At 36.3% G+C, this 24,026-nt stretch overlaps 1 protein-coding gene across 1 annotated transcript in view; it reads left to right on the top strand.

Moving 5' to 3' along the window:
• Window positions 1–24,026, top strand: part of Abi3bp (ABI family, member 3 (NESH) binding protein) — a 187,052-nt gene that overhangs the window by 48,556 nt on the left and 114,470 nt on the right. The window contains exons 3-4 of the mRNA XM_013024095.1: window positions 5,550–5,618; window positions 9,499–9,631. Of these exons, the coding sequence (XP_012879549.1) occupies window positions 5,550–5,618; window positions 9,499–9,631 (202 nt within the window). The remainder of the gene's footprint in view (window positions 1–5,549; window positions 5,619–9,498; window positions 9,632–24,026) is intronic.

Here is a 24,026-nt window from a genome sequence, read left to right as displayed (position 1 = left end):
TAGGTCACTTTCACGCCTACTCTAATAAAAATACTTTCAAATTAAACTCTCTTAAAAGAATTAAAGGGAGGAGGGAGGGGGAGGGAAAGTAGGAGAAAAATGAGGGAAGGGGTAACGAGTTTGACAAGAAATGTACTAATTACCTTACTTATGTAACTGTAACCCCTCTGCACATCATCTTGACAATAAAAAGAAAGAATTAAAAATATTCTACTGTGAATGCCTTCAAAATACAAGGCAAGATTTCTATTTTGTTGAACTGCTAAGATTATTACTTAAAAGTCTTTCTATAAACTTTATCTTTCTAAATCTCTTCCTTTTCTCTTTTTTCCCCTTTATTTTTATTCTTTCTTTTTTCTTTTTCTTTTTCGGCCAGTCATGCATGGGGCTTGAACTCTGGGCCTGGGAGCTGTCCCTTATCTCTTCAGCTCAAGGCTAGTGTTCTACCGTTTGAGCCACAGCGCCACTTCTGGTTTTCTAGTGGTTTATTGGAGATAAGAGTCTCACGGACTTTCCTGCCCAGCCTTGCTTTGAACCACAATCCTCAGATCTCAGCTTTCTGAGTAGCTAGGATTATAGGTGTGAGCCATTGGTGTCTGGCTATTTTTATTCCTTTATTGTAAAGGTAATGTACAAAGGAGTTAGAGTTACATAAGTCAGATAATGAGCACATTTTTTTTTTATTGTGAGAATACCTTCCAGAGGGGTTACAATTACATGGGCAAGATAATGAGTACATTTCTTATCAAGCATTGTAGCCTCCTCCTTTGTTTCCCCTTCCCATCCCTGCCCATCCTCTCCCCCCCCCCCCCCCCCACCCAATCGCACATTTTTATTTTTGAATACTGTCATTTTTTTCCCTCGTTTCCTCCCAGTTTTTCCTTCCTGGCCTCCCTCTCCCAAAGTTATTCGTTTCATTTTCAACATAGTGTCTAATGACTTCCTTCTCTTATAGAGTATGATTGAGTTTAGAGAAATTGGGCCATTTATTGTGGTAAATAGCCATATCCTACATTTATCTGTTTGCTTCCTAGATCTTTTATTTTTTTTAACTGACCCATAATTTCCTGTGAAAAGATATTTAGATGAAGAAGCTGTACCAGATTTGGATTTAGTCTTTTTAAGAAAGTAATATTTCAAAAGTTGAATGGTGTCCTTCTCAGTAACATATAAAGAGACTTAATGACTGTCTTATTTAGTGATCCTAAGGCTGGCTACTTGTTTGGTATATTTAGGAGGGTTTAGCCTGATTGCTTATAAAATTATCCATCATATTTTCACCTAATTGCTTTAGCATTTGTTGATGATTATTTCCTAAATCTATGATTGTATGGAGGCTGTAAAATGTCAGTTTTCCAATTCTATTGTTCTTTCTCTTTCTGAGCTGATGATACTGAAGAATTTTCTTTTTCTCATCTATTTGATTGTAAAATAAGTTTTTGGAAAAGATAGGCTAGATTCTTGTTATGATAAGTTGGTAAATTGATAAACTCTGACAAGTAATGATACTGTTTTAGGATCAATAAGAATAGATTGATTCCATAAAGTAATGTTTATTTCAATATCTTACCCATCCTTCAAATTTTCAACTTTTTCTAACTTGAGTATGATTGTTTATTTACTTTGATTAGTAAATTGTGGGCTGCTGAAAGCCTAGGCTTATGTCTTGTTCCCTGGTTATTCATATCCAAATGATTCATATTGAGTAGACAGGCAGTAAATATATGTGTCATAGAATCTACTAGACTCAAATCTGTGTGAAATATTTAGACCACAAAAAATTCTATGAGCTCTGTCATCAGACAAGTACATTTCAAAGCCATTCAGGTAGACTACAACGTAGACTAGTTATTGTGTGTTCTTAAGAATGTTGACACAAAGATTCTAGATTTCCTAGGAGGCCATTCCAAGTAGCATATTTTTTAAAGCTCTTACCTGTTTTTTTTTAAATAGTTGTTTTTAAAAATATTCATACCCTTTCTATAGCAGAAGCAGAAAAACAACCCTCGTACATGCTTCCTTTCCAGTATTTCCTTATACCAAAGAATGTATGTGCTTCTATATTTATCACTTCAAAAATGGACTTGTGTACCACGTTAAATGTCACTCTTTTGGTTACTTAAATGATTACTTAGAGTTTTCCATTAATGTATTTGCATTAGTTGTTTCTAGTTGATTAAGAGCTATACATTAGGTTTGGGCTACTGCTGTAATCTTACATCAGAGTTGGTGACTTAAACATTAGAAATGTATTATTTTCAGATGTTGGTCAGAAGTGTAAGGTGAGCTTCCGTGAGCTACACATAAGCTGTAGGTGGGGCTGCAATCCTTTATGGAGGCATGGAAGAGAGAATCTGGTATTTTAGCACTATCCAGCTTCTTCAAGCAGCCTGCATTCTTTTTCCACCTCAAAGTTAACAGTGAACAAAGCTCACCTTTTATCACATCCCAACACTGGCCTCCTCCATTTCTGCTTCTAAGAAGTCTTGTGACTGTATTGAGCCCATCTGGATAATCCAGGATACTGTCCCTATTTTTAGGTCAGCTGATTAGCAACCCTAATTCTACTTGTAACCTTAATTCTCCTTTGTCATTGATTAGGTGATTAAAATGTAAGCAATCTTGTTTATCATGGTATTTCATTGTGAAATGAGAAGCTGTTCATTATTCAGAAATATTCAAGTTAATATGCAGTGTCTCTGGACTAATTCCCTACTGATTACTTAAAACGCTCTTTATACTTACGTTAGAATCTGCCTGCTGAATGTAGACAGGTGTTTTTAAAAGTCATTTACTGGTTTTACATGCAAAAATATAAAGAAAAAACATTAAATATTTCCTTTTCCCATTTCTGGAATTCATGTGCATATGAAATTTCTGTAAACATTGATCTAAGGCTGCAGTAGGTTAACTGGAACTTGTAAAAAATGTACTATTCTCCCATGTGGCTAGCAACAAATATTAATGGCCCCCAAATCCCTGAACTAAGGTGAAAACACATGGTTCATATTTCACAGATTCCTGTGAACTCTATTTTTACTCCTATTCTGAATGTTCATATGTCTGGTTTGCATGTTAAACTTTTGCTTCTAATTTTTATATTCAGCTAGTGATAATTTTGCAAATGTCCTGTAGAGTTAAAAAAAGAGAATTTTCTCAATATTAAACTTTAAATGTTTCTTAGCCTTATACTTCATGATATTCTATTAGCATATTAAACATATTCTATTAAAATATGTTAATCAATGTCATCTGACATTCTGAGCGAGAAGAGTTATGGTCCATCAACTCCGGAAGTGCAAGCTGAGGAGGTTTATTTATTTAAATTTTTATTAGCATACATTTGTTGTACAGGGGATTTCACTGTAGCATTTCCATATATGCATGCAATGTACCCGCAGCCTCATGCTCTCCCGCTCTCCCTTGTCCTCCTCGCTTCCTTCTTAAAACAATTTAAAATCATTCCAATGTTCTATTGTCATACTTACAATGAAGTCTTACAACCAAATTCTTTCCCATTTGCTCTCTTCATTCACCCTCCCACTCCTGCTGATACCCATCCACTTGTTTTACTCTCTCATTCTCCCATTCATTATTTTAATGTATATTACTTGTACCAAGGAGTGTCAGCATGGTATTTCACATTACTTTGTTATTGACTTGTGAGTGAGGAAGAGCTGAAGAGTAATTATGAGTTGCCCATCTTGTTATTTCCTTCCATGTTACTATTGCCAGCAAGAGGGTTGGCTAATACAGGGAACTAACAGGGGTGAGAGAGGGATCCTTCGTGTGGCTTGGTTTTTTTTTTTTTTTAAATCACCTTGCCTTCTTACTCCATGTGAAGCCAGGTCTGGCTCAAATGAGCAGTGTGGCATGTCCGCTGGAAGTGTGACATTTGCCCAATTCTACTTGAGTCCTGCTGCTCATTAAGAGTCTTCAGAATAAACGCTAACGAGTCACCTGGGATACAAAGGGAAGGCAAAAATCCACACACCAGCACGTTCCGACTGCCTTTACATCGTGCTACATTGTCCCATCAGCCTTCTCTTTTAAAGCACGGGTTCAAAAATAAAATATGAAATATTTCAAGATAGTAACGGGTCTCTGCATATAGTGGCTGTCTGTGAGCTGATTCAGCCGCAGGGGACCCTGCCTTAGTGCTCTCACGATTACCAGCTGGAGTAACAGCAATGCCAGGATGGTCAAGGGGAGTAATTATGGTATGAATATAAAGCTTTTAACAGTATTTTCACACAGGAAACACTCCATAGATCTTAGCTTGTTAGTACCTGCATTTTCCTAAGAAAATCAAGCAATAATTAGTATATTCCTACTTGGTTGATTTGATGGCATGTTCCTTCTATGAATCCCAGTTAGCAAAATACACTTAGAGCCACATGGGGTCTGGGATTGCATGAATGCCCCTTGATTTGTTTGGTGGTCTGGAGACAATGTGATCCGCAGGTACATAGCCTGGGGTTCTTTAAGAGGTTGTCGGGGTTGTTTTCTACAGTCGTAGAAGGTTTTAGCAAAGGGTGCTGTGTGGCATGTCCAATAAAAAAAGGGTGGTCTCAATTGAAAATGAAATTAGCTCTGTAGAGCCTAGGGCAAGAAGATTTCTATTCCAAACTCATGAAAGAGAATTATTTAAACTCATAATAAGCAAAACAATGACACAAATGTGTTCTGAATGAGCAGGTAAACTGAACTCTAGGTGACTACATATCCAAAGAAAATTTGGTGAGAAATGAATTTCCTGATGTGGAAATATCATATATAATACCCATTAACCAGGTAATGAGATAGAACTGCTGATATGATGGTATTTTATATGCCCTAGACATACCAGATTAACTTAAATATGCTTAATGATAAACTATTTATCTTGAATGTATCTATTTTTAAAATTTATTTTATAATTAGTCCCTTATTGGGTTTGCACACACTAAGTGATATTAACATTTTATTTAAAACCCGTTAAAATTTTAACATTTTATTAATATGTATATATTAAGACAAGTAATACACTATGATTTCAAAATTTGTTCAGTAAAAATGACTGGTCGGACATGAAAACAGTATGAGAAATTATATAAACACAGGAAAAATTAAGTAAGGCTTAATAAGTAAGACTTTTAAGTTTTAGGCTGTAGACAAATGGTATCTACATGTCTTCTGAAAAAAATGACTTTTTTCTCTGACTTTGAAATATCAATCTGCCCATCTATGAGGAGCCTGTAGACAGGATAGATATGACCGGAATGAAAAAAATTCTATAATAAAAAGAATGATAAAAACGTGACCTAAATCCTGAAATAACTTTTAAAGAGTTCCTTCCCTCCCTTGCCCATTGAGCTTTTAATTTCTAGTTAAATTTCATGGACATCTCCCATAGTATTAACTCTTCCTATTTCCTACGTCTTCCCATTCACTGGTCCTTCAGTTATGGAGAATAACTAATGCAAGTGAATGCTGAGTCAGAACATGGGTATGTAACCTCATTGTTGGTTCTTCAAGTATTTTGCTGCTAAATCTTACAATATTTTCAGATGCAGAACCGAAATATCTGATAGTTGTGCGACCTGCTCCTCCTCCAAGTCAAAAGAAGTCATGCTCAGGTATTGTCATTTTCTCTGATTTTCTTTTAGTAACTTTAAACTATCAATTTTCATCTTTTGCCCTACACAGTGACCAAATGTCCTGGAGGTGTCAGGAATGCATAGAACAGAGAGACGCAAGCCCTCAGTTGACAATTTACCTAGAGAAGCCATCTACCCCGGGGTAGAAGAATCTACCCAGCATCTTGTGCCCAAACAGATGAGGTTCAGTCAAATTACTGAATACAGTTTAGGCTTGGTTCTATTGCACAATAAGATTGCTTAGAAGATTGAGTTAATGACAATGCCTGGCCTGAGGTCAATGCTCATTTGGTGCTAGCTCCTGTTAATCCCTTTCTGTTTTGTAGTGTGTGACTTCTTACCAGGTATTATGACATTTGGGCTTTATGGGTGAAGTGTCTAACATTTACTTAAGGAGATTATTAATTGACTAATTAATTAATGTTGGTTGTGGGGCTTCAGCTCAGCCTTGGCACTCTGTCCCTGAGCTTTTTTGCTCTACCACTCTGAGCCACAGCACCACTTCCGGTTTTCTGGAGGGTAATTGGAGGTAAGTGTCTCATGGACTTTCCCTCCCCAGCTGGCTTTGAACCACAGTTCTCAGATCTCAGCCTCCTGAGTAGCTACGATTACAGGTGTGAGCCACCAGTGCCCAGCTAAGGAGACATTTATATAGAAAATAGTTAACTCATTTATATGCAAGCATGCTGGATGTATCTACATGACCAAAGGAAGATTAAACCATGGTCTGTTGACTATTAAGATTTTTTGTCAAATAAAAAATATTAATCTAAAGAAAAGTCAGTAGAAGCTGTGAAATACGCTTTTTCTATAAGTTGCAGTGTCTTCCTATCTCTGCAGATATAGTTCATTGGAGTTTTGATTATCTTTTCTTTTTCTTTTATAATAATTATACTGCCAGAATTTCAAGACTTGTATTTTTAAATAACTCAACAATAAAGTAAGAAAGCATTCATGTGGTATATTAGAATCTGGTTTCATAAGAATATTCATTGAACTGTTTCTCAATCTAATAGGATCACAACACAAATAAAGGAAAATATATAAGGGAAGTCAAGACTGTCATTACACATTAGTAATATTTTATAATTTTGCATTGAGGCTTCTATGACACTAGCCTTAGAGTCATTTTTTCCTACTTCATTATGACTAGCTCAGGAAATTGTTTCATCTTGCTCAGGATATGATACCCCACCTTTCCTTTCAGGCAACAGACATAATTTTTGTTTTCATAATGTTCATGTGGGAGTAATGTAATCACTAATGGATTAGCTTCCTTTCAATTTCTATTTGCATCAGCACATAAATTCTACTTACTTTGTCATTTTTATATGAAGATCTAAGACTTAGTGAAATAACTGGTTGTACATACCTGTAGATCCCTTAGAAACAAAAATACACTGTTGTTATCTTTAATTAACATTATCTTTGTATATTATGAATTAGGTCATTGATATATAATAAAGAGCAAACTAGAAAATGATTGAGAAGACCTAAATGTGAGAGTTTTGTTTTGTTTTGTTTTACATGTGATTTACACCCCTTTGAGACTTCTCTGGATCCTATTTTTCATCTGTAAAATATTATTGTGGTAAAAAATCAAATAAGTGGGGACTGGAAATGTGGCTTAGCAATAGAGTGCTTGCCTAGCATGTAGGAAGCCCTGGGTTAAATTCCTCAGTATCACATAAGCAGAAAAAGCTGGAAGTGGCACTGTGGCTCATGTGGTAGAGTGCTAACTTTGAGCAAATGAAGCTCAGGGACAATGCCCAGGCCCTGAGTTCCAGCCGTAGGCTACCAAAACAAAAACCAAAAAAAATCAAATAAGTGATGGAAAAAAGAATAGCAGAATCCCCTCTCTCTAGTTTTTTCAAACTATATGTGCTCATTACCCTCAGTCAAGAGTCTCATCATCCTTCCTTGGAGCCTGAATGTGAACCATTCAAGTCATTACCACATGAGGCATGATTACAGATGGATCTGGAAAAATTTTCAGGGAAGGAATGAATGTATACTTGCAAACAAGGAAATGTAAATTATTTCAGACCATGGTTAAAAGTCAACTATCCTTGTTAGGAGAACTTGGAGCTCTGCAGCACAGTGGGTGACTACATATATTAGTCCATTTTCTGTTATTATAACAAAGGTCTGAGGTGATCAAGAAAAGAATCATTGCGACTCACAATTTGTAGAGGTATCAGTCCACAATCTGTTGGCCCTAAAGCAGTTGGAAGAGCATCATGCCAATCTAGGGCCAGAATGCCAAAAGAGAGAAAGAGGAAGGGACTGAGACACCACAGTCCCCTTCAGAGGCACAGCAGGATTTCAGCATAAGGAAATGACAAATGTTTAAGGAAATAAGTCTACCTTATTTAAACATTACAAAAGGCAGACAGCTACTGAAACATTACAAGGCACCCCATAAATACATACCGTTTTTATATATCAGTTAAATCAGCCTACTATAGTACAATGAGGAACTTTGCTGCCACATAGACACACACACACACACACACACATTCTGAATGCAAAAGATTTATCAGAATAAATATTTACAGAATATAAACCAGTTGTACAAACAAAAGCATTTGATTTAGATAACTGCCAGTTGGCTATACAATGGATGCCCTCCTTCTGGCCTTAAGTGAAATTAGTTTTTTCTATTTGGCTCCCACTCCACTGGATTAAGATAATACAGTTTTTCCTGTAGCAAAGGCAGCATAGTTAGTCTCATCCAATTACGAGAGAACTGAATGGCATTAGGAAGTTATGTACGTTTAATGTTAGCTCTAGGCAATTTTCCTGGGCTGCTTTTAGGATTTTTATTTCATTTACCCTGATTGAGCCAGCAGATAAGGTTTATCTTCCCCCCCTCCGCATCTTCTTATTCTAATAGTTCAAATGATTTTGAGCATGCAAATGCCTACTACCCCTCTGTACTTAAAGAATCTCTAATGATTCATCAAGATGACTCTTGCCACAGCCCCAATCCAGTGTATTATCCTTTTCTTCCACCTTTCTTAACAATGTGCCCACCTTTTTCATTGTGGCATAGTGTACAACGTATGTCCATTACAAGACTACGTCAAGAGATTTCACACTTCTATTTTTTTTTTTAATTTTGGTGATAATGAAGCCATACATCTAATCCTATTTTGCACTGGTTAAAATAAGGTCTCACTTTTTTTCTGCACCAAAATTTGCCAATTTATGCTTCTCACTACAATTAAAATGACAAGCGTACACCACCATGTCCAACTTCTTCATTTGAGACGGGGTTGGAAACTTTTTTTGCCTAGGCTGGCTGGCAATTGTGATCCTCCTGAACTTTAGCTGCCATAGTACCTAGGATTACAGAAATGAATTACTAGTGCCCAGCTTCTAAATGGCTACCATCTCTATGATAAGTGCTCTTCCCTCTTTTTATGTAATATTTCCTACTCACCATCCTGGTGTTGGGGAAAACAATGCTTTTATCTATGAAAGAAACATGAGTGGTATGTGTGTATGTACATATGCACTTCAGTATGCATATATGTGTTTGCATCACTAAACAGTCAAGACCATCATGCTCACCTATAACTCAGAACAAATGAAATCTAAATACAGTCGGACATGGTTTAGGTATATACACATGTACAATATATATGTGCATACATAAATCTGCTTAAACATTCTATTTGGTTTAGGTTTAAATTCATGGACAAAAATTATTATAATTTATTTTAATGAATATTATATTTTGATTTTTTCCAGATTTTTTAAAATCATCTGTCCAAGTGAGGTTTAGGCATTTTTTTTTGAAGACTTACAAGCACACTAAATGCTTCTGGAGTTCACCTGCATGTTCTATCCCTAGGTAAATCTCGCCCTCGCAAACCTCTCCAGCTGGTGGTTGGCACGCTTACACCAAGCTCAGTCTTCCTGTCCTGGGGTTTCCTCATCAATCCTCATCATGACTGGACATTGCCAAGTCAGTGTCCCAATGACAGGTAATGCATCCTAATAGAACATGTTAATTTTTTATTACCAAAATGTTTGCACTTGTATGAACAGTGTTTTTTAAATTTACTTTTATTATCTTTAAATAGTTGTACAAACGAGTTGCCATTTAACCTTTATGAATACAATATATTTTGATTGATGTCATTCCTCTACCCACCCCCTCCCTCACTCTTCTTAATTTTGTAGGATTATACTGCCTTCTCCCTCTTCTCCTCTTCATTTGTCAATCCCTCTCTCCTCAACGACCCACACCTTTCAAGCACTCACACCCTCATGTTTATTTTGTTTTGCATGTTTCAACAGAGTGTATAAATGTTAAGATCTTTAGCATTTACAACTACTTATCACCTAGGAAGTGCTGCAGAGAACAGACATGTAAGTCAGGATATCTAGGATGTGATCTTCCTCTAGAGGTATGAAGATATGATCTTCATAAGTAGATAAGTTTTCTTCCAAATAAGGGGAAAAAACCAAGGGGGAAAGAACCAGTAGCAAATACACACTTACAATGCTACAGCTTTTTTTTGGGGGGGTCCGGTCGTGGAGCCTGAACTCTAGGCCTGGGCGCTGTCCCTCAGCTCTTCAGCTCAAGGTTAGCGCTCTACCACTTGAGCCACAGAGCCACTTCCAGCTTTTTTCTTTTTGCTTATGTGGTGCTGAGGAATAGAACCCAGGGCTTCAGGCATGCAAGGCAAGCGCTCTACCACTGAGCCACCTTCCCAGCCCAATGCTACAGCATTTTATGTGATAAAGCTCAGAGGAAAGGGCTGGGAAAGATGGTTACAAGTTGGAAAGTCCGAAAGTCCTTGATCTGATCAATAAGTACACGAAGCAATAGTCCTCCAAGTGTGGTGTCTCCCACCAAGCAACATCCCCAGTTCTATCCCTTGGGAACCAGCTACAAATACAGGTCTCTGGGAATACAGTTCTCTGCTTGCCTCCAGAGTTACCAGATTAGAAAGTCTGAGGCTGAGTCTCAGCCATGTGTGTTTTAACACACCATCCAGATAGTACTAATTTTCTCTTTTCTTTTCTTTTCCTTCTTCTTTTCCTTCTTCTTCTTCTTCTTCTTCTTCCTCCTCCTCCTCCTCCTCCTCCTCCTCTTTCGGTCCTAGGGCTTAAACTCTGGGCCTGGCTCTGTCCCTGAGCTATTCAGCTCAAGGCAAGCACTCTACCATTTGAGCCACAGCGCCACTTCTGGTTTTCTGGTGGTTAATTGGAGATAAGAGTCTCAAGGACTTTCCTGTGGTGGCTGGCTTTGAACAGCGATCCTCAGTTTTCAGCCTCCTGAGTAGCCAGGATGACAGTTGTGAGCCACCGACACTTGGCCAGATGGTTCTTTTTTAATTTTTAAATTTAAATTTAAAATTGAATTACATTTAAATTTTAATTATTGTTATTGTAAAGATGCTGTACAGAGGGGTTACAGTTACATGTCAGGTAATGAGTATGTTTCTTTGTGAAACATGCCACCTCTTCCCTTGTTTTCTCCCAGTTTCCACCCCTAGCCCCAACAAGTTGTAGAGTTCATTTTCAACATAGTGTCTAGTGAGTCCCACTACTGCACTTGTTCATCCTTTGTCCCACTCTTTCTGTGCTCCTCATTACCCTCCCCCACACAGATAAACTTACCTATAAGACAAGAGGTGCTGAAATAAAACATAGCAACAAACAAGGGGGAAAAACAAGAAACAAAATAACATAAAACCTCTTGTTTCTATTTCTTGGACTTCATTTTAGTAAACTTTATTTTATACAATCATAGGATCATAACTATTGAAACTTTGTGATCCTCTCTTAAGAATATCTTTCTTTGAGCTCACTGTGTGAATGTCTAGAATCCTATATAATTTATCATGTCCAAATGTATTTTTTTTGTCTTTTACCATCCAGTGTGTTTGCTTATAGATTTATAGGCACTTTCTAGTTACAAGGGAAACCATTCAACTTACATTTCTTTGGGTCTGGCTTACTTTATTTAATATAATTTTTCCTAGTCTTTGCATTTCCTTATGAGTGGTGCAATATCATTCTTTCGGGTGGAAGCATAGAGTTCCATTGTGTTTTCTTCATCCATTTGTCTGATGAAAGGCATCAGGGTTGATTCCATGTCTTGACTATGGTAAACAATGCTGCAATGAACATGATGGTTCTGGCAGCTTTAGTGTGACCTTGTTTATGGTCTATTGGATAAATGCCCAGGAGTGGAATTACTGGGTCACAGGAAATACTGTGTTTAATCTTTTGAGGAAAATATACTTAGAACTCAAAAATTACCTCTCCCCTAAAAATAAACCTTCAACAACAATGACAACTCAATAAAAAAAATGGGCTAAAGACTTAAAGAGAGACTCCTCAGAAGAAATAGGCACATGAAGAAATATTACATATCTCTGGCTATAAAAGAAATGCAAACCAAACAACATTTAGATTTCACCTCACCTCAAGTTAGAATGGCCATTATCAATAATAGATGCTGGCAGAATGTGGCCAAAAGGGAATGCTACTACACTGTTGGTGAGAATATAAACATGTTCAACCACTCTGGAAAGTGGGATGGAGGTTCCAGATGATTCTTTAGCCCTCTCAATTTTGAGAATCACTGTCTTAGAAGGCCAAAGAGAGAGAGAAAGAGCAGAGATCTAGGCAGAGGAAAACAGACATGACAATCTCCACTGGTATACCATCTCCATTGGCCGAACAAATAGAAAAATTAGATACATTTTTTATATGATGACTGTTCATTCATTCTTAAACCTAACACGTGTATTTGGCACTGTGAATGTGCTAAGAACCATGCCAAACACTGAAATATGATTCTGAATCACATATAAATCATGTTTGCTTATCATAAGTATTTACTCTATTAGCTTCATACAAAACTTTATCATTAGACAAAGTTTTGTGCTTAAATTAAGACATTGTATTTTAAAAGTTTTTACTTTGGTTTTAAATACAAAGTGATTTTTAAATCTGAGAAATAACTTACTTCTCCTTTTACTTTAATGTTTTTTGGTAATACTAGGATTTGAACTCAAGGCGTTATGCTTGCTAAATTAGTGCTCTACCACTTGAGCTATACCTTCAATCCAGCTTTTTCTAGTTAATTAGAGATAAGAGTCTCTCAGATTTTTCTGATGAGGCTGACTTCAAACCAGGATTAGGATTACAGGTGTAAGCCACTGGTGTCTAGTCCTAAATATAAAAAGTTAAGATATAATTTAAGCACAATAAAGTGCACAGACCTTATATCCATATTTTGAGTGATATATAAAATGTATAAATGTATAAAATCATCTGCATAAAATGTGTAGAATCATATACTTCATGGTATCAAAAATATACTTTATCATCCCACAAAGTATTTTACTTAGCTACTGACTTTGTTTTGCCTACTCTGTAATTCCATGTAAATAGACTCACATAACATGGGTATCAGTGGTTGATCCTATTTCCATTCCTGAGTAGTGTTCCTTTTTGTGAATATTCTGATCCATTATCTTGTTTTTTAAAATTCATATTGATTTAATACACTTTGTTGTAAAGGATTTTTATAGATACAATTTTTAAAATTCTTTCAGGTAAATACCTAAATTGGAATTGATAGGTTCCAGGGAAGACATACATCTGTTTTTGCCTAGTGTTCTTTTCTGCATTTCCTCAAGCAATCTATAAGAGTTTTAGTTACTCCACATCCTCTTCAGCATTTATGATGTCTGCATTGCTCATTGTAGTTGTCTAGTTCCCAAGTGTCTCCTTATAGTTTTTCCAGGCATTTCCCTTGCACTAAGGATATTGAGTATTTATTCTCTGGCTATCTGTATGTTTTTGTAGTGTTGGGTTTTTTTTTTTTTTTTTGCTAAATTGAGTTAGAAAGCAAGTACTTTAAAAAGGTTTATAAGTTTCCAAAAGTACCTTTCATATGTCTTTGATTAAGAAATCAAACGTCTTTATATGTACATAGTTCTCAAGGGATTACATACTTGGATAAAAGCATGTCGAAGGTATTTCCAAGACCCACTTAAAAAAAAAACAATTCTGAGATGTTTCAAGGAATTTGAAATATTCTCTATTTCACCCACCACTAAGCCCATGACTTATTTTGCTTGGAAAAAGTACTCTTGGAAGAGTGGATTTTCTTGCCATAATTCCAGTTCTAGTGGATCAGTCCAAGATGCCAGTACTGAGAAAATAAACACTTATGGGTTGCCTTTTTCCTCTTCCCACTTTTAAAAGTTCTTCTATAAAAAAGGAAAGAAGAAAAAGAAAGAGCAATAAATGAAAGAAGGGAGGGAGGAAATTTCTGTTTCAGTAAAATGTAGCCTATTTTAATATTTACTTGAGATGATTAGTTTCACCAAATTCATTACAATAATGTAATTCATACATTATCTGGATATTATTTCCTCAGCTGCCCTGAAGACTTTCTTAATTTCACTTGGTCCTACTGACCTTCCCATGAAATATTTATTGTTTGTTTGGTTCTGGTGTATAAATGTTGCCTTGGTTTGGCAGTACCAGGAGACAGAGAATATAGAAAAGGTGAGGACGTATACCACCGGCATTTCACTCTAAGGCCCTCCTTCCTCAGACTACCGGAAGGTCTCACCCTACCCAATTGCACACACCCTACCCTTCCCATCAAATAAATGGAGTTGTGCAAGTCAAATCACAATATGCAAATTAACTAATTCCACTTTGAGTGGAGCTCTTGAAAGGTTTAGTAAATTTCATTCCCAGATACCTGAACACTTTCAAACCTCATTGAGTGAGAGAACCAAGGTATTGTTAGACAGAAATAGAATATGACTTAAAAGAATATAATGTAAGCAGAAAAGTTAATTATAATATTCAACGTATATCCTATGAAACTAAGAAAATTGAAGGGATGAGTGAAGTTAGGAGAGATTGGAGAGAAAGACTAACAGGCTAATATTGATCAAGGGGTGATGTACCCACAAATTCACATATTGACTTATAACTCCTTTTTACAACTACTTAAGGATAATAAAAACATAGTTTAAAAAGAGAAAGGGTTGAACAATTACAGCTAAACAGGAACATTTGGAGAACTTGTGGTATCCATTTTCCCGTGTTTCTTTTTCCACAAGTTAGCACACTTAATAAAGAGCTGACATTTAAAGTCTTGGTCATGCTTGAAAAATATTACTAGTCCTTATTTTAAAATACAATTAATATAATACATATTAAGAAAACACCCAAATAAATCAACCAGAAGTGTAAATATGTGTAATTAGAAGCAGACTTGGAGAAATCTGTCCTCATATGTTCATGGAGATTTGTTTTCCAGAATTTAGACTAAGCCAGCAGGCTGCAATAAGCAAAAAATATGCTAATGGAAATGATTACTATATCCCCTGTTGTCACTGTATTTGATTTTGGTGCCCTGCATCTTGTATATACACATGTCTAATTTGGGGAGGGGAAGGGGAATAAGAAAACACTGAAACAAGGACACAGATGACCCATTACAACAAAGATAGCCACAGGACCATATATTGGAAACGATATTTACAACTTTGGGCAGGGGGAGAGGGGATTGGTTTGGGTGGAGAGGAGTGTGGGAGTTGGGGAAGGAAGGGATAGAGGAACAACAAGAAAGGGCAGGGGTAACAGTGATAGACAAGTAAAGTACACATTGCCTTACTCATGTGACTGTGACCCCTCTGAACAGCATCTTTACAATAAAATAAAAAAATGAAATATAAAAAATAGAAAATAGGAAGGTTAGTATAGCTTAAGTTTTCTTCCAAGGGGTTGGATGCATGGTCAGGTGGTAGAGAGCCCACCAATGAACAAAAGTGTTAGATCCTGAGTTGGAGTTCTGGTCTCCAAAAAAATAAATAAATAAAGTTTTCTTTGGAAAACAGCTTCTTACAAAGTCACTAAAATCAGAAAACATTTGTCTTGCTATAAGAATATCAAGTAGTATCATTTTAAAACACTGAACTCTAATATCCAGAACTCTCAATGAAGTCTGATTTATTAAATTGTTTCCCATTGGTTTATAAGAGTTTCCTTTATCCTGTACACTATTTAGTGTATTGGAAAGTTGTTCGGTTGTACTTTGACTTTAGACTTTCTATGGAAAAAGTCTGAAGCAGTAAGCCTCCAGCGAGACAACTTCTATTCTTTTGTTTCAGCTTTTACTTGGGAAATATTAATAGGATGCCACTGGGGCTTTGTGGCACATTTCCATTTTTATTTTCATGAGATGTGCATGGGTCATGTAGTATTAGATCTTTTTATGAGTTTATATTGCTTCATTTAATGTTTTTATTTATAATGGCCTTTACATGAAGAATGTATACATTTGACCCCAGTCTATCCAAGGTCAAAAGAACGGTTTCCAAATTGGCCCAGATTAATGGTAAAATGTTTTTAACCAAAAATTTGTTTCACCATTAATAGCTGATATTTTTCCTTTCTGAGCTTCCAACTTGCTAAAGTTTCAGGATTGCTTTATTTCTCACTCCTTTGCCAGCTTATTACAACTTTATAATTTGTTTAGAAATCATTTTCACATTTTTTCTCATACTTCCATAGTGTGTTTAATTATCCTACATGTAGAAAGAGGGCTCTTGTTTTGGGCAAGAACAGTCTCTTGCCTTTTACTCTTTTTCTTTTTTAACTCCAAGTTTTTAAAAAGAAGACATTTTCACTGCCTGTGAATTCTCATTTCACTGACCACAATGCTATGTGCCCCCATTTGTTTTTAGTGTAAATTGTAAGTTCTATAAGGACAGAACCATGTGTATCTTACTCACAATTGTCACCACAGCCCCCAGGCCAGAACCAAGAGTATAATAGGCAATCAGTAAACACAGGGTGAATGAATGCACAGTGAAATATCAACATTCTCACCTTTAATATGATCATTTCCTCCAAGACCTCCCTGATAGAAATGAGCTCTACTTTTTCTTTTGGATTATCACCTTGTCTTCTTCTTACTTTGAGAAGTACTGTGATTCTTCCATTAACTCAAATTTAAAATTTTATTAATATATTACAATTTTTCCTAGTTTTGGAAGGTCTCATGTCATATTGATTTGCTTTGTAGAAGAACCCAGGTTTGTGTCATTGTTTTCTATATCTACAGTTCCAAATCAGTGGTTCTTCTTGGAATTGTCAGTCAGTCCCTCATTCTTGAATTCTTTCTTCTTTTCCTCTTGACCCTCTGAATCATTCTTCTTTTTTGCTGACTTCTTTTCCTAGGTATGAAATATAAAATAGTGCTCTATCTTTTTTTTTTAAATCTTCCTTAATTTATGTCTTGTAGTTAACTAGGTGTTGTTATACAAAAAACAGGATGCAAATGACTTCCAATGCTGAAACTGTGATCAGGACCCATTTTCCAGAGTCTACATTTACAATTGTCCATGGAATATTTTCATTAGAATGAAATGCTAACTGATTAGCACTCCACACTCAGACTTACTTCACTTTTTTACACTGAAGAAAGGATTCTTTTTTTTGCCCTCACATTAACCTTATTCTCACATTTGAAAACTCCCACATTTTGATTTTCATTTTCTTTCTTTGATACTCGTAAGGATCTGGTCTCATTATTTCTATCATAGAAATATAACTTTGATGTCTTTCTTTTTTTCCATCCTGTTCCTTATACAATTTATTCCCTTGGCATCTTATCTGGGATACACTTTGAGATTCCTCCCTCTAGTTCCTAACCCTTTTACTACCAATAAATCTAGCTTCCTCTCTCACTATTCCATTTAATTCACCTGGTGAAGACTCTCTACCAGGTCTCTGTTGAGTGAAAAAAAAGTCATAGAATCTCTTAAAGAAAACATCTCAGGAGATAGGGAGTCACATTCCTGAGGTGACATAGAAATCTGGCCTATTTTTCTCCCGCTGGACATGGGTAGAATATTCTGGTTTTAATCACACTATGGTGATAGGATTTAAAATGCAGTTGCAGGTACTTTTCAAGTTCGTGTTGGAGAGTTTCCCACTCAATCCACTCTCTGCTTTCCATCCTGCCTTCTTTAGTGTGGCAAAATTATGTGTCTGTCTCTCATAATATCATGGACTCATTCTTGAAGTCTTCACAGTGATCATTTGTCACCCATCTCACACAGAACCTAGCTTTATATTTTACAATAGTAAGTCTCAACAAATATATACATGAGCAAGTGAAACATCAAGAGCGGTCTTTTAAAGACTTACATAGACAAGTCTGTTGAGCCTTTGAGCTTTGTCGGTATCATCTTTTGTCCAGAGCTCAAAGTAGGCATCTCTAAGATAGTATGAATTTTGAAGATGCAAATATTGTACAGTGACCTTAGTTCAAACTATGATTAGCTTTGTGACTTGGAATAGCTTGGTTAATGCTTTATACTTTTATTTTCTCATCTGGAAAATGTAATGAAATGAATATCCCCTAGGGCTGTCAAAATTAAATAAAATGATATGAGCAAAAGGGTTAACACAGTGTCTGTCAAGAAGCGAGCACTTAATAAATGGTACTGTGTGTGGTATGCATCATCTTTTTTGATATTATTAGATCTTGTTTGATATGGCACTAAAATAACTAGGAATTTCTTTTCTTTTCTTTTCTTTTTTTGGTTGGTCATGAGGCTGGAACTCTGGGCCTGGGTGCTGTCCCTCAGCTTTTCAGCTCAAGGCTAACACTCTACCAGTTGAGCCACAGCACCACTTAAATTCCACTATGTATAGGTACCATATTTTTGGGATCCACTCATCTACTATGAGACATCTGGGCTACTTCCACAACTTGGCTATTATGCAGTAATGACCATGGATATGCAAATGTTTTTATGGTATCCTAGCCTGTGATGTTCTGGGTAAATGCCCAAGAGTGGTATGGCTGGGGAGTAAGGAAGAGCTATGTTTAGTTTTTGAGGAACTCCAGACAGCTGTCCAAAGTGGTTGCACTAGTTTACATTCCACCAACAGGGTAATAGGGTTCCTTTTCCACCACATCCGTGCCAATATTTGTTATTGTTCACATTCACAATGTTGGCCAATCTAACTCGGGTGAGATGGAATCTCAGAGCTATTTTGATATCCACTTCCTTTATAGCCAGGGATGATGAACATATATTTCTTTGCCATTCTTATCTCTTCTTCTAAGAATTCTCCCCTTAGCTCCTTTGCCCATTTAGTGGTTGATTTATTAGGTTTGGGAAGGGTTAGTTGTTTTTCTTTTTGGTCGGTCGTGGTGTCTGAACTCTGGGCCTGGGCATTGTCCCTCAACTTTTCAACTCAAGGCTAGCGCTCTACCACTTGAGCAACAGTGCCACTTCCAGCTTTTTTTTTTTTTTTTGCTTATGTGGTGCTGAGGAATCAAACCCAGAGCGTCATGCATGCAAGGCAAGTACTCTATCTACCACTGAACCACCTTCCCAGCCCTGGGGTTAAGTTTCTTGAGTTCCTTGTATATATTGGAAATTAAGCTTTTGTCTGATGTATTGCTAGCAAAGTTCTTCTCCCAGTTTGTTGGCTATCTTTCTAGTTTAATAACTATGTCCTTTGGTGAGCAGAAACTTTGTATTCCCATTTGTCAAATCTCTCTTCTATCTGCTGTGCTCCTGGGACTTGTTTCAAAAAGTTTCTGCCTGTGCCTAGGAGTTTTGTTTTGTTTTTGCCTATAAGTTTTAAGGCAAGGATATCAGACCTAAATTTCCTTTAACTGCTACTTAAAAATAGATAGAAGACAAGTGAAAGAGAAAGAAGAAAACAAAACATAACTGGGCCTGAAAACTGGTTGGACACAGGGAAGAAAGGACCCTGAAATCCACAGAAATAAGGATGATAGTAACAACAGGTTTGGGAAAGAAAAGTCATTTTAAGATAATTATCCCTTCATGCAGAATTAAGTCCTCTGCAAAAGTATTCAGATTCAGACTGAAAAGAGCTTTAGAATGGTGTCCCTCACGTGTAATAATTAGTATATGTCTAGGATAGTCCTAGAAGAGGATCACAATAGCTTAATAGCTATGTACACATGACCATATAAGATGATGATAAGCGAAATGAACTCCAAGATATGGAAACAAGAGGTTTTCCTTTGTTGTTGTTTTTAATGTACTATGTGAAGTTATTTCTTTTTTCTTTTTCCCTTATGGTTTACCCCTTGTTGTCACTGTATTTGATTTTAATACCCTGTGTATTGTATATACATTTACCTGAACTAGGGAAGGGAAGGGGAACAACAAAATGGTGAGAAAAAGGACAAAGGGGGAACCAATGCAACAGTGATACTCACAAACAACATGTTAGAAGTGAACCTTACAACTTGGCGGTGATTAGGGGACAGAAAGGGGGAGAAAAAGGAGGGAGGGGTAACAATATTTAACAAGAAATGTACTCACTACCTTACATATAAACTATAAACAGTGACGATATCAAAGATGATCTAATCCAAATCCCCTTGTGATAAAATTGATGCATATATGGGTAGAGAGACTTTCTTGAAGTTGTTCTACTAGTTTTTAGTGACAAATACCCAGGCAAGCCACTACCTGCCTTTTCTATTATATTTTGATATAGTATACATTATTTAGACAGGCTTCTCGCTACCTAACTCAGGCTGGCCTAGAGCTAACAATCCTCCTTCTTCAGCCTCCCAAATGCTGGAATTACTTGTGTAATCATTCCTGGATGACACTATGGAGATTTTAAAGCCATACTTATTGTCAACATTTAAATTATTCTGCAGATCTAAGCAAGTAATAATGCCACCAAGCATTCTTTTCAGCAGCTTCCTACTCCTTAATCAGTTTATGATATTCAGTTGTTAATATCAAAAGTGCTGGAAAGTGGCTGCCATATCTGCTTTCCCCCTTTTCTGTTTCTGAGGCAGGATCTCACTATGCAACCCAGGCTGGCCTTGAACTCTTGATTCTTCTCCTACAGTCTCCTGAGTGCTGGGACTACAAGCTTGTGTCACTGTATCCAACTGCCTTATCAGTTTTTAAAAATATGTGTTGCCTACTTCTGCAGCTGTGCCCAAAGTTAATCATTCATAGATAATGATGCAATCAACATTTGGTCTGTGATTCTCCGAAGATAATGAGAAGATTGTGACTATTCGTTATGGTAAATACAAAATAAAAGAAAATAAATAGTAAAGAACCTTAAGCAATGCTAAATGTTCCTTCATTCTGAATCATTTTATATACCTTTCCACTTCTTTCCCAAGAACCAGAGTTAAAAGAGATTCCAATACAAACAAAAACTATAAGGTTAGGATTTAGGAAACAGCATGTACATGATTCTGACTCATTGTCAGACTTTGGGCACCTCTAAGCCTCTTTTCTTCTATATTAATTCTGCGTTGCTTAGGGTTTATTATACAGATAAGCTGAAATAATACCTTAAGCTCTCTGCAAATGTTTAACACAGACACATTGTATTTTGCTTCAGCTTGTGTTGTATAGGAATGGTTCCTTTTTGGTAAGTAAAACCTAGTATCTCATTGTAAACCTGATAGCTTAAGTCAACATTTTTGGGTGATTAACAGATTGGCCATTTAGATCACCAATGTTCTAATTTTGAAATGACTCAATGAAAGACTAAGTGTTTATTCTGTTCATTTCATAAGTCTTTATGGATCATTTACTGTGTGCTAGGTGATAATGCATTGTTTATTACACATGAGGCTATACTTTTTTCTAAATTAAGGACAATTTGCTTTCCTACTTCTGAATTCAGTTGCTCTCTTCTTTAAAAAATTTACCTAGTTTATACTCACTAACCAACTTAGACAATCTTACTCAGTTCAGCCTTGACCAAAACAGAGGAGAAGAGCCAGGTGCTCTTAAACTTCTCAAATTTGGTAGAAGAGTTATGAATATGCTTTATAAAATTGAAAGAGAAGATACTTGAAGGATGAATTTTTTGAGCATGTGCTTAAGTTTTGGGTTTTTAGAAAGCATAAGACATTGCTGTCCTGTTTTATTCAGAGAAAGATGATATGAAATCAAGTTGACTGGACAGCCTTGAATCTGGCCTTTGGTAATGTTGTTAGAAATGGAACCCTAATCGTTCAAGCAATTAGAATTAGTCATCAAAATCATATCCATACTAGAGAAGCATAATTGTGGTAGGCCATCTGGTCTGATTTTAGCTTCTCAGCATTTCATAAAGTTCTGTAAGAGCCAGAACAGGGGTAAGAAAACAAAATCCAGAAATTCCATGTAGTATACTTGTCAAGAAATGCATTTTATAAATCACTGTTGATACTTTGATTCACAAGACACAAAGGACTTGTATCATATAACATACTTTTTTCCAGTAGCTGTTAATAATTTGGCTGAAATGCCTCCTGATGGCAGATTGGAGCCCCTGAGAACAACTTTTATTTTAAAAAAAGAAGCAAGCTAAATGACTGCAAGGATTTTACTGCCTTGTAATTAATAAGAAGTTAGGCTGACTATACAAATTGATTTCTCCTTTTAAAGTATAGACCCCTGCTGACTTCATAGTCATACAATTTCTGACCTCTCCCTTACCTAGAAGGGCAAAGATTTGGCTTTATGCCTTGCTAACTTTTAAGTGAGGGTCCACATTTTCAGTTTGCACTGAGCTCCATGAGTTGTGTTCAGCCCTGGCCCCTGTTTCCCCAAATCCTGGCTAATTGTGGAACGTGTAGTAAGTAGAACTGGGTAACACGTACTTGTCTGGGTAAAAAAAAATATAAAAATACATCTATTTCTTAGAGGGTGCTCAAGAAATGTTTTTAGCATTAGTAAATGAGTAACTTTTTACAGTTTAATCTGTTTGATTTTGATAGGATGAGGAGTAAGGGAGGCATACTAAATGTTTGAGAAAAACAATATTAAATATAACACTCTGACAAATATTCTGAGGGGAGAAATAGTCACGATATATTCATCTGTAAGGACATGACCTAACTCTTATGTTCCAACCTCATATACCGTGTAACTAGAAAATGTTGTTACAGAAAAGTCAAATCTAATGACCAAGATTCTTGTTCCTCAGAACACTGTTTACATCAATGCCAACAATACAGAAATAGTTAACTAAGCTTCAGAACATCATTATTAGAAACATGATGCAGTCATTACACATTCTGTATAAACCAATTATGCATTTTGTCTCAGAATTTATTCTAGATGTTGGGGTTATAATAATCAACAATGACAAAAAATACTCTAAAGTAGTATACTGAATGTAGGTTGCCCGCATCATCATCCATGAAACTATTGTTTTACTCAGTTTATGTGAAATCTTTGTTTAAAAATGAAAAACAGATAAAGTTCAATGATAGGTTGACACTATTTTCTTTTTTATTGTTATTGTTCTTGATAACCAGAGAGGTTACAGCTACCTGGATCATGTAATGAATAATGAGTATAATTCTTTTTTTGGGGGGGGGTCCGGTTGTGGGGCCTGAACTCTGGGCCTGGGCACTGTACCTCAGCTCTTCAGCTCAAGGCTAGCGCTCTACCACTTGAGCCACAGCACCACTTCCGGCTTTTTTCTTTTTGCTTATGTGGTGTTGAGGATTTGAACCCAGGGCCTCAGGCATGCAAGGCAAGTGCTCTACCACTGAGCCAACTTCCCAGCCCATGAGTCTAATTCTTTTAGAACCATGTCTCCCTTCTGTCCCACTCTCCCAGTTTTTCCCTCCTGTCTCCACCCACAAGATATCCACTTCATTTTCTACATAGTGTCTAGTATCACTGTCGTTTTTATTCACCCTTGTTCCACCTTTCGGGTGCCTTCTCTTATCTTCCCAAATATAAACTAACAAACAAAAGGAAAAGAAAACAAAAACAGCAACAATGGCAACTAAAAATGTCTCTAGTTTCCTTTTCTTGGAGCTCATTTCATAGAATATTATTTTATATCATCATCTCTACATAGAAATTGAGCCTTTGTCCACACTCCTATGCACTGTCCTCTCTGGCCTCAGTATATGAATGTATAGAGTCCTATATAATTGATCATGTGTGTGTGTATACACACATATATGTATGCATGTATTATGTATGCATATATATTAGTTATTCTGGATGTTTACTTGTGGATCTATAGGCACATTCTAGTTACCACAACTGAGAGAAACTATGCAGCCTATGTTTGGCTCTTACTTAATATAATTGTTGACACCATTTTAATGTCATTTGTCTTTCTACCTGCTGGTTGGCAGCCAAAACACTATCTTTAAGTATTGTATTCTTCCACAATTTGTTATCTTTTTATAGTGCTATATATAATGATATGATAACATTTTGTGTGAATATTTTCTTTTTTTAAAAATTTATTTTATTTTATTTGTGAACATACTGTACAGAGGGGTTACAATTACATGGGCAGGATAATGCGTACATTTCTTACCAAGCATTGCAG

This window comes from Dipodomys ordii, unplaced genomic scaffold, assembly GCF_000151885.1.
Source record: "Dipodomys ordii isolate 6190 unplaced genomic scaffold, Dord_2.0 Scaffold73, whole genome shotgun sequence".
In the NCBI taxonomy this organism is placed as follows: domain Eukaryota; kingdom Metazoa; phylum Chordata; class Mammalia; order Rodentia; family Heteromyidae; genus Dipodomys; species Dipodomys ordii.
The sequence above is the reverse complement of the archived record's forward strand: the minus strand, read 5'-3'. Positions and strand labels throughout refer to the sequence as shown.